Source organism: Arachis duranensis, chromosome 10 (genome assembly GCF_000817695.3).
Source record: "Arachis duranensis cultivar V14167 chromosome 10, aradu.V14167.gnm2.J7QH, whole genome shotgun sequence".
Classification (NCBI taxonomy): Eukaryota; Viridiplantae; Streptophyta; class Magnoliopsida; order Fabales; family Fabaceae; genus Arachis; species Arachis duranensis.
The window spans coordinates 96,828,768-96,840,825 of NC_029781.3; the positions used below are offsets into that span (position 1 = coordinate 96,828,768).

The 12,058-nt window shown below is 34.6% G+C and overlaps 2 protein-coding genes across 5 annotated transcripts in view; both read left to right on the top strand.

Annotated features, from left to right (window-relative positions):
* The first annotated feature begins 624 nt into the window (after window positions 1–624).
* Window positions 625–1,568, top strand: LOC107471037 (uncharacterized mitochondrial protein AtMg00810-like). The gene is made up of 3 exons (XM_016090480.1): window positions 625–662; window positions 746–864; window positions 949–1,568. Exons 1-3 carry the CDS (start codon window positions 625–627, stop codon window positions 1,566–1,568), a joined length of 777 nt encoding a protein of 258 aa, XP_015945966.1.
* Window positions 1,569–6,837: 5,269 nt separating this feature from the next.
* Window positions 6,838–12,058, top strand: part of LOC107471035 (inositol hexakisphosphate and diphosphoinositol-pentakisphosphate kinase VIP2) — a 22,233-nt gene continuing 17,012 nt past the window's right edge. Inside the window, exons 1-3 of one of the 4 annotated variants that reach the window (XM_052255291.1) lie at window positions 6,838–6,880; window positions 7,485–7,568; window positions 8,749–8,812. In XM_052255291.1, the coding sequence (XP_052111251.1) occupies window positions 8,763–8,812 (50 nt within the window). In that variant the 5' untranslated portion in view covers window positions 6,838–6,880; window positions 7,485–7,568; window positions 8,749–8,762. Of the gene's footprint in view, window positions 6,881–7,177; window positions 7,386–7,484; window positions 7,569–8,076; window positions 8,191–8,748; window positions 8,813–12,058 lie in introns of those variants that run through there. The other 3 variants (XM_052255292.1, XM_052255294.1, XM_052255293.1) reach the window with 3 other exon arrangements.

Sequence of the window (12,058 nt, forward strand, 5' to 3'; positions counted from 1 at the left end):
CCTCCTACTCAGTCACCTTTTTTCACTAACCCCAATGTTGATCTTTTTCCTAGTGATGATTCTATAGGTTCTATCTCGAGTCACCCTCCACAGCCTCTTGTTCTTCCGCCTTCTCCATCTCCCGATGATTCCGGACCAGACGATGATCCTGCTCCTACCGTCATGCCTCTTCCTCCCGCTCGTTCTTCTAGGGTAAGGAATCCACCTCCTCTTGATTATCATTGCTTTTTTACTATTCTTCATCAACATGAACCTAAGTCATTCAGAGAAGTCTCAACAAATTTAAATTGGCAACAAACAATACAGGAAGAAATACAGGCACTTGAAAAAGCACACACTTGGGACTTGGTTGATTCTCCTTTTAATCAGAAAGTTGTGGGAAGCAGATGGGTATACAAGATCAAGACTCGCTCTGATGGTTCTATTGACCGTTATAAGGCACGATTGGTTGCTCAGAATTATACGCAAGAGTATGGTATTGATTATGAAGAGACTTTTGCTCCTGTTACTCGTCTCAGATCTGTTTGAGCTCTTCTTGCCATTGCTGCGGTAAAAAAATGGTCTCTCGGTCAGATGGATATGAAGAATGCATTTCTTAATGGAGATTTGAAATAGAAGGTCTATATGAAACCCCTCTGGGTTATCCTTGTTCTTCTGGCAAAGTTTGTCTCCTTTGCAAAGCACTCTATGGGCTTAAGCAAGCTCCTCGTTAATGGTTTGACAAGTTCAACACTACCATATGCAGTCTTGGTTTCACTTGCAGTCCTCATGTGAATGCTCTCTTTATTCGTAAAAATGAACATGGAGTTGTTCTTCTACTTCTGTATGTTGATGACATGATCATTACTAGAGATGATGCTGATGGTATCTCTGATTTCAAGGCGTCCCTTTAGCATACTTTTGAGATGAAAGATCTTGGTTCTCTCAGCTATTTTCTTGGTCTATAAGTTATATCCACCGATGATGGCATCTATCTCTCTCAAGCTAAATATGCTTCAGATCTTCTTGCTCGAGCCGGAATTACAGATAGACGCACTGAGTCTACTCCTCTTGAGCCTAATGTTCGATTTACTCCTATGGATGACACTGTTTTGGATAATCCTACTCTTTATCGACAGCTAGTTGGAGGACTCGTCTACTTAACTGTCACCCGACCAGACATCACCTATCCAGTTCATGTACTTAGCCAATTCTTGTCAGCTCCTCGTACTACTCACTATGCGGCAGTTCTTCGCATTCTTCGCTACATTAAAGGCACTCTATTTCATGGCCTTTATTTTTCTGCCCATTCCTCTTTGTCCCTTCAGGCATACTCCGATGCTGATTGGGCTGGTGATCCCACTGATCGTCGTTCTACTACTGGTTACTGTCTGTTTCTTGGCAATGCTCTCATTTCTTGGCGTGCTAAGAAGCAAACGTTCACTACTCGATCAAGCACAGAAGCTGAGTACCGTGCTCTCGCTGACACCACTGCTGAGGTTATCTCGATTCGTTGGCTTCTCGAAGATTTGGGTGCTCCTCAGTCGTCTCCTACTGATGTTTTTTATGACAACCGCAGTGCTATTTAGATTGCCCATAATGATGTCTTTCATGAACGAACCAAACACATTAAGATTGATTAACACTTTGTTCGGCAACGTTTTATTGATGCTGTTCGTCTCATTGTTGTTGGAACATTGGATCAGACTGTTGATATTTTCACAAAAGCTCATCACCCGACTCGTTTCTGGACTTTGTTATCCAAATTCAAGATGGTATCCTTAGCTTCCACTTGAGTTTAAGGAGGGATGTTAGAGAATCATTAGAATCATTTTAGATCAGTTAGTATCGTTATATTTATATAGCATATCTGTATATTAATTGTAGAATTCTATACTTTTATTACTTTGATTCTTCTGACACCTATATATACCCCTTGTACGTTGTACTTTTAATCAATCTGAATAATACACAAAACACTTTTCTCAGATTTTTCTCTTATTTCTAACAATGTCTAATACTCAATATATCTTTAAACATATGATGTAATTTTTTTATTATTTAATATGCTTTTCATTTTAATCACATTTTTTATTTCTATTTTTAAAATTTTAAATTAAAAAGTGTTATCAAATAGCTAGTAAAAAAGTATAATTTTAATTTTAGCTATATTATCAAAATTCTACAACCATCTTAACCACCATAATAATAGTTAACATATTATTCACCATTCTATAATTCTAAATAATAAAATATTTTTCTAGTCCAAAATATATTTGTAAATTTAGAATGAAGAATCTCTTTAGAGAGTCAAATTTTTTATGAGAACCAAAATTTAAAGTCGAGATTCTTCTATAAGCTTAATTTTGGTTGCTAGAGCCTAGAGGATAAAGAGAAAAAGAAAACCTAATAACTGGCTAACTCCTATAAGTTTACTCTATTAAACAATAAAATTTAAAAACTCCTATATACAAGTCATAGGTTTTTTTTTTTCAACATTATGAATACGAAAATGCAAACATTAAATCAACTTAGTTACTGGAATAAAAATGTTATTATTACTTTTAAAATCGATTCATCCCATCAAATTCATTTTAACTTCTAAGTGACATACAAAATAAAATTGACCAATATGAACAAAGATCTTATCCCCTCTTTTTCCAAAATAAATATGATGAGAAACTCGTGTTCAAATTTTAATTTTTGGGTGAAGTATTAAATTAGTTCTCTACATTTGAATTTAATTATATTTTAGTTTCTAAAGTTAAAAGTATTATGTTTAAATCTAAAAATTTTTTATTCAGTTTTAATATAGTCCTACTATAAATTTAAGATTAAATAATTAACGAAAGTTCTAGGTGACAATAGTGCATGAATAAGATCGATAATTTAGAGAAAATGAACAAGTTCAAGAGGTATAGAATTAGCAGCGGATGTATATCCACAAACCGTTAGCCTTGATTCAAACATATGGAGAACATCGTCAATAACTCGCTTTTCGCAAGAAAGTTTGCTGACGGCAAAGAAGACAAGACTACTCCTCTTAACTATCAAAGAGGTTGGTTATGAGTTTTCTAGATTTGAAAACTGAGTTTGGTTAATTATTTAGTTTTGATTTTATGATAGAATTATATTGAAAGAAAATAAAATTTTTTATATTCAAACAAGATATTTTAAACCTTTAATAAGATATTAATTTAGTCATTATATATTTATGTAATTTTATACATATTAATTTATATATTTTTTAACTAAATAATTAATATTAGAATAATTAAATCTATTATAGTATAATAATCAAACTTATTTATAACAATATAATAACTTTTATGAAATATAAAATATGTATTTTTATCAATTGGGTGTTTTAGTTAAGAGATATCATGATTGTAAAAGATAAAAAAACATGAGATATTATCCACATCTAAATAATTTTGTCATCTAAGTTCATCCAAGTAATTTTAGGTCACGCGCTCTTTTCTTCCGCGCTTCTTCTTCTTCTTCTTCTTCGCCTTCTTTTTCGCGTTCCACCTCCTCCTCATTCTCCTCCTTCTTTTTTGCATTTTTTTCCACGTGTTTTTTTCTTATCGTCATTTTTTTGTTGTTGTTCCTGCTGTATTTTGTCTTTTCCTCCTTCTCTCTCCCTAGTGAAGAAGCAGAAAAAGGTGGGGATGAAGAATTTTGAATTTGGCAGAACAGAAATGAACCGAACATGTTATTATGGTGAAATAGTTGTATAGTACGTACTAAATGAATTGAATATTATCCATTATATAAATTCAAATTTGAACAGCTTTCTGCATAATGAACCGAAACACGTACTCATGGTGAAACAATTATATAGTAGAGAGTGAACAAAACATAATCCATTATATAAAATTAAATTCAAACAGTTTTCTGCATAATGAACCGAATACGTACATATGGTGAAACAATTGTATAGTACTAAATAAACGAAACATAATCCATTATATAAAATCAAATTCGAAACACTTCTGTCTATAATTTAGAAATTATCAATTCAATTCAGATTCAGAACACTTGCATCCATTTAATTCAATTCAATTTAATTCAATTTAGCAATTATATTTCATTCAATTTGATTGAAAAAATAATCCATTAACAAAATATTGGTGTTATTGGTGATGATGATAACGAAAGAGGAGAAGAAGAAGAAGAAGAAGAAAAGGAGAAGGAGGAGAAGTAGAAGAAGAATCTGCGTGCGCGAAGAAGAAGAAGGAGAAAGAGGAGGTATACGTGAATTTGAAAGAAGAAAAAACTGAGGTATGCGTATATTTAAAAGAAGGAGAAGAAGAAGAAAAAATGTAAAAAGAAGAAGAAGAAACACGACAAAGAAGAAGAAAATAGCGGGTGTAATGATACTCTTTAAGGAGAATGATTTTATTGGTGTTAGACCTAATTAAATAAAATTTAGATAAAAATATTTAGATGTGTAAGATAACCCAAAAAATATAACCGTCATTTTTATTTGAAAAGAAAATTATCTTAACCCTATGAAGACCAAAGGCATTTTTATAGCTTTTTTCGCTGTGATTAAGCACATAGTAAATTACACACGAAAGCGGCAGATTCAGTGCAACAAATTAAACTTTCCTTTTCTTTTTATTTATTTTAAACTTGTAATAATTAAACAACAATTAACATACATAACATTCGATCGAAAATAGCAACTGTGGGTGGATTTGGCGCCTTAATTTGCCAGCGAAGATAAAGATGATAATGTGGTTGGGTCTACAAAATGCGCTTTTGACAAATGCCTTCCGGTTCAAGCGTCATTTAACTGATTCGGATAGATGTTCGAGATGCAATGCAGATCTGGAAACAATGGAGCATTGTCTTAGGGATTGTGAGAAATCAAGATGCATTTGGCAAATGTTGGATCCTTTGCTTATTGATTTATTTGAAGGTACTCCCTTGGAATTTTGGATTCGGAAGGTCATGCCGGGCAATGAGGCAATTGTAGGGGCGGGTCTTTGGTGGGTGTGGAGGCATCGTTGCAATGATATTTTCAATAATGGAGATCAGTGGTCAAACTATAAGGTTGTTGCTATGGCTCGGATTACTGCTAATGATTTAAGAAAGTCTGCCAGTACCAAGTGTATAACTTTCAAGGATCGAAGGAGGTGGAAACCTCCAACAGGTGACACTTTTAAAGTTAATTGTGATGCGAGTCTGTTTTCTGATTGGAACCTAGCAGGAATTGGTTGTGTTATTAGAGATTCTAATGGGCGTTGGATTTCGGGTTGTTCTAGTAGCTATCCTCCAGGGCTTATCGTCAGATGTGAGCTTTTTGCTGTTTGGAGGGGTTTGATTTTAGCTTGGGATTATGGCTTGAGAGATATTGTGTACAAAACAGATTCTCTTGACATTTTGCACATTTTAAAAAATCCGGCAAATAGGCTAAATTGTGATGTGGTTGATATTCTTCAGAAGATACAGGAGCTTCTATCAAGACCTTGGATTGTGAATTTTGAATGGATTATCCGTAATGCTAACGCTGTGGCAGATTGGCTGGCGAGATATGCGGTCAAGACCAATCCAACTCATGTTATTTAGTGGAAATCTTGTGATGAGTTTCAGCATCTTATACTTGTTGATTTAGGATAATCTCTTTTTTTTCTTTGTTTCTTTTTGTTTAATCACAAAAAAAAAAAACATACATAACATTACAATTTACAACACGACATCATCATATTAATTTAGTGGCTCTTATAAGAGCTATCAGCTGCATCCTAGCTTCCTATTTCAATCACTTCAAAGCGTTGTTCTCATTCTCTTTTAATATGCTTCTACCTTTTTTATTTTGATATTTCTCGATTCGTTAAAAATGAATTCATTATGGATCAAAATTTTATTTTAAATATTTATTATTAATTAATATCAAAACAAAATTTAAACTTATTTAAATAGACTGTAGCTGGAAGAACCTAAATTGGTTAGCCTTGGTTTTAAAAACTCAGTAATTGATCTGCCTCTCCACTACTTAACCGAGTCGCACTGCAGCATTCAACGGTTTCCGTCTTTTTCGCTATCACGCGCTCTCTCCCGCGCGCGTGAGCGCGTGCATTTCTCTCTCATCAAAATGAGTGCGCGCTTTCAGTTACGACTCTCTCCTCCGCGCCATTGAACTTTGCAGCAGACTCCGTAAACTACTGAAAAAAAATTTAAGGCAAAAAAGAGAAAAGAAAAATTGCGAAGAAGAGTGAAATACTGAAATCACAAAGAGCGTGAGGTCGAAGGAGCAGAAGAATTTCAGTTTCGGTGAGCTATGGCGGAGTCGGAGAAGAAGATCACAGTTGGCGTCTGCGTGATGGAAAAGAAGGTGAAATGTGGCTTCGAGGTTCCCTCTTTTTCGCCGTTACTTTTCTATTTTCGTCTTCTGGTTTTGGATTTTTTTTCCGATGTTCTGTAACGGAGACTCGTCGGAAGAATGTGCGAGATTTTCTGCGGTGCGTCTCCGTTTTCCATTTCTCATTTTCGGATCATGCATTTGCAGGTTTTATCGGCACCTATGGGGCAGATTTTTGATAGATTACACGCATTTGGTGAATTCGAGGTTCGTGTTTTCCAGTTCTCATTTTTGGCTTGTTATTCAATTTGGAAACAGCAAAGTTTGGATTGCTTGATTTCTTTTAATGCACAAAAAATGTGTAGTAGGTGATGCTTTTCTAGTTTTCTTTTGAATTTCCCCTTTTCTTATGTCACATTTTTGTTATTGTTTTCGATATTTGTTCGTATTTTATTGGCTGAAAATTTTAAAATATCAGTTGAGCACTATTCTCTTTTTTTGGAGTTTTATTCTACATTATTTTGATTTTTTCTCTGTATTTTAGGTTATACATTTCGGGGACAAGGTGATTCTTGAAGAACCAATAGAGAGGTATGGTAAATCTCAGTGTCTTAGAACGGAAATTTGTTTGCACTTTTACATTTAAAATAGTATTCGCTGTTCTTCTTTACTTCCGTAAGTTACACGTATGCAAATCATGTACCTTCTTTTATTCCAACGCATCAAAGGAATTTAATTTTTTGTCCACTGTGTTACGTTCCGTTGCCTTGCATCCATCCATACGAAAAGTTATACATGGAGAAAATGTTCTCTTTTTTGGCCTTTTTTTTTCCTTCTTTTGGGCCCCGGGGAAGGGAGGGGCAAGCAACAGATTTTTTATTTATTTTTCTGCCGTATGTGAAAACTTTTGTCATATTGTTTGTCAACGTATCTGATATTTCTTGTGCTCGAGAGTTGAGACGGGTGGAGAATGATGTAATAGTGTTGCTCTAGAGAGCCAACTGAAACATTTTAACTCTCATTTCGACCATAAGCTTAGGATTCAGCTGGTTATGCTGCGACAGCATGAATTGTATTTACACTTGGAAACATCGAAGTTATAGCTGAACTATTTTATTGTTGTCAACCTTGTGGGTGTTTAGAATTTAGGGTCATGCCTTAAAAATACTGAAGTTTAAATATGTTCATATTTCAGCTGGCCAATATGTGATTGTTTGATTGCATTCTATTCTTCTGGATATCCCCTCGAAAAGGCTGAAGCATATGCTGCTTTAAGGAAGTAAGCTTGTTCATCTATCAACTTCACTTGATGTGTCATATATAATTTTTATTCATCACCTCCTATATAGTGTAAGTCCATCCATCTTTTAGTTTCCGCAACTAAAAGATGTTCTGGATTAAACGCTGCTGATGTATGCAATATGACCATACTGGTACACTAGCTTCTTGACAATCACTTTTTTAATTGTATTCTGGTGTAGTTGGTTGAGGCCGAGGGCATCCACATAAGTTTAGCTTTACCTTTACTTTTGTGCTTTTTTGTTTTCGGATCTAATTTACTTTTGTGCTCTATTCATGAGTATTTGAATGAATTTATTACTGATGTGAATCTTTAACAGTTTGAACTGTTTTGCTGCATTTTTTTTTACTTTTGATTTTGTTTATTTTCATTTTTCTTGTTTGAGGACAATTTTATTGATGTCTCCCCACATGAACTTTCCTTTATTTTTTCTATTATTATGTTATTCTTCCATTAAAGAAAAATTTATGGACATCAGGAGAAGATACAATGACGGATGATGGGTTGGATTGGTTCTCAAATGAGAGTTATGTTTTAACTTGGAGATGGAATATGAAATTGAATACAATAACTACAACAAACAACATTCTTATCTCATTAGGTGGGTATGGCTATATAGGGTGCAAAAGCTTCTATTTGGAGTAAACTCATTTATGCTTAGATCTCTTCTTAGAGCTACCTTCATAGTTTTCTTAGATCTTCTTTTGCTTCTAACCACTGGATTATCACTCATCTGGTCTACTCTCCTGGCTGGATACTCTTTCTTCTCCCAATAAACCATCTAAGAGGAGATTATACCATCTTTTCACTAATAAGCGTTTCTCCAACTTTTTGTGGGATGTCAAACTGAATATTAGTGAAAAATCGTGCATTTTAAATTAGAAATAAGCAGTGAATTCATGGCATATCTAATATCAATGTAAATGCTGAAATTGTGCAAAGATGACTTATAGAATTTCATGTAGTAAAATAGAAGTAGTAAGCTACTTTTTGCTGATTACATTTAATGACCTATCATGTGTGAATATTCTCAAGATGTTTTTTGTTATTTGATGTGGTAGCAATTTTGATTTTCTAGGCTAAGGATGCAAGTTTAAATCTTAACCTACTCTTGCATCATGATATATATATCTTAACCTACTCTTGCATCGTGATCCAGACCCTTTCTAGTAAATGAACTGGAGCCCCAACACCTTCTTCATGACCGAAGGAAAGTATATGAAGTAAGTTTAATCAATTTCTTTCTTTATTTTGCTTAGTTCTATGAAAAGAAAAATATTAATTATTGCACATCTCCAAAAAATGATATAAATGAAGAATTTTGTAGTGCTCTGTAACGTGCTGTGTACCTCTAAGTCTTGTCCTCATTGCCACTAGCCAACGGGTTGCTACATACACAAGGCAGGATTCAAAGTCCTGACGCTTACTACTTAAGTGGACGAATGAGCTAACTGCTCGATCAATCCAGCTTGGTTAACTGCACAGATATTTTAGTTGTTTGATTATTTACATATCCAAATAAGAAAATGTTATAATAGCCAACGTAGTAAACCTTGTTTTTCTTAAAAAATCTGGCTTGGATTTCAAGTTAAGGCCTGACCTGTATGGCTGTATGCATTAATCCGAAAACTATGTGTTGTTTGTGTCTTGGACTGGTATGTTTGTTATTCTGCCTACACTGCCCCTCCCCACTTCATGTAAACACAGTGAAAGTACTATCTGTGTATATTACAGCCAAACCGCTATATGTTGCTTGCTAATTAGACAGTTTTTTATATTCTATTTTGTGTCAAGCGTCTGGAAATGTTTGGAATCCCTGTTCCAAGATATGCCCTTGTAATTAGGGAAAGTCCACACGAACAGCTGGATTACTTTGTTGAGGAAGAAGATTTTGTTGAGGTTCATGGTGTGCGTTTTTGGAAGCCATTTGTGGAGAAGCCTATTGATGGTAAGGTTTTTTTTTTTTTTCCCCTCTGTGTGTGTGTGTGTGTGTACACTATATCACTTATGACTGAATTGATTTGAATTTGAGAGTAAAACGAGGCAGATACCAAAATAGTTAACATCCGTTCATTTGAAGTACCTGTGAATGCTTAGATATTATGGTGAAAAAAACACTTTATCATGAAGTATACCCACAACTCGGTCCTCATATATAGCAATGAGCAACAGAAAAAGGAGACATTTTATTATTAACTTCAAAAGATGCTGGCATATGCTTTTGTCATGATTAAAAGTTCAATTGCTTTATTTTAACAAGACTAAGAATCTTATGTGTTGAGGTTCTGACAAACCTGGATGTCCCAACTGTAAGTGAAGAAGACTAGGAGATTGAAAAATAGTGCAAACCACAGAAGATGTCTAAGGAAATAAAGGCCAGGCAATTTGTTTCCTGCTTCAACCATGATCCTGTATGTCCAAAGAATTAGCATTGGATGTTAATAATTGGATTTTGATTAATGTGACTATGAGATTGGATTCAAAAGGAGGAATAAATGAAAACTGATTCTGGAGTCATAGATCGTGATTGAGATACAAGGCCAGTCGCTTTCAACAATCTTAGAATTATTTGTTAATGTAATGGAATGAGGGGATCTATGAAAAGATACTGGCAACATAATTAGAGACACCATAATCAATAATCCAGAAACTATAATGATACATGTAATTGTTGAGTTGCCAAGACTATGGTACTGCTAGGAGTTTGTTTTACCTTCAAATTATAGATACTTCAAATAAATTGCCACTGAAATCTTGATTTTAGTTCTTTTTTGGACTGAGAAATATTAACAGACATTGTAGGAAACCCAATAAGTGAATGGCCAGGTTCTTAACTATGCTATATTCTTTTGCAATAAGTACACTAGAGACAACCTCGACATCTGCCTCAAGCTCCATATTTTTCCCAATCTCAAAGTTTGCTACAATTTCCTAAGTACACCATATAAGTTTCGACTGGTTGAATTATATTATCGTCTATTGGGAGTGAAGGAGCTCAAAGTAATCAAGTAACTAAATTCTCTATTCAAGGAATTTCTTAGGAGCTAATGTGGACACATGGCATGAGGAACTGGTAGCACATAGTATCAACCAATTTTGCAATTATACCTGAGTGTACTAGCAATAGAGTTGGCCTTAGTAAAAAAGGTAGTCATATCATGATCAAATTGTTCTAGCATGGCGAATTTGGGGGCCAACTCTAATTAAACGATCAAAGGGGAGCCTTGGAGCAGTGGTTAAGCTGTCTTTGTGTGACCTCAAGATCACAGGTTCAAGCCTAGAAATCAGCCACTTATGCAATTATTAAGTCAAACTGCCTGCATTACACCCTTTGGGTGCGGCCCTGCTCCAGACCCTGTGATAACGCGGGATGCTTGTGTACCAGACTGTATTTTTTTACACTAAATCATTCAACCATTGATTATAATGTGCAAACTGACTTGACTCTTTTCTAGAAAGAATGGCAGGTTTAGAAGCTTTGTGATTCACCAAAGTTGTTGATTCAACATATTGTCACAGTATCACAACTGATGGTTTCTCCTACAGGGCTTTAGTCCCATTAGGAGTTCTATCCACAATTATTTAGATGATCTGAAATTCTTTGACTACTAAACCGAAGATTTTTTGAAGTTGACGAGGCAAGGTTGTCCTTTCCACTTATTTTTTAAAGTTATTGTGGGGGTTTACAGAGAATGCATATGAATCAGGAGATATATAACGTGGTTGTGGGAAAACCGCAAAAATAGGGTAACGTTCAATGCATGGGATTCAAATAAGATACTCCACTATTGTGGAAAGCATTTCACACACACATACGCCTTGTTAAACTTATAGAAAGAAACTAAAACAAAAATATTGCAGAACAGGGGCTTGAAAACAATGATGAACTAGACAGTTATTCGGATAATTTTAAAAACAGTAAAGGCCTGAATGGGGCTGATCCTGGTGAAAACCCTCTTTCGAAGGGTGGTGTGAGAATGTGACACACCAACTGAGAATGTAAGTATCTCCAACTTCTAGCATGCTGGCCATTTCTTGGTTGTTTTGTGGATGGATTCCTTTCTTGCTAGGTCTTCATAGTAGTTCTTGGTTTAGGATAGTATTTTCAAAATGTCAGTTGATACTTGATAGTGATATAAACTAAGATAATCCATGATTGATGAGATATTGGCTCTTGAGCAGTGGGTAAATGGGAGTTAGCTCCTCTACCTTAAAGGAAGTCCACTATTGGTTCTTGTTAGGTATATACATGATCCATCTCTTGTGATATGTTCCTCATTTTTCTCAAAAATATACTCCTCTCACATGATTCGTTTTACTTTTTACATGTACAGTCAATATAGAAAATATATGAAACCCATATAACTACTTAAAATAGTCACATGACATTATGTTATAATCTTGATCTTATAATTCTTATCAATGGTTATGATTTATTCTTCTCACATTACCACAATAAGCCACTGATA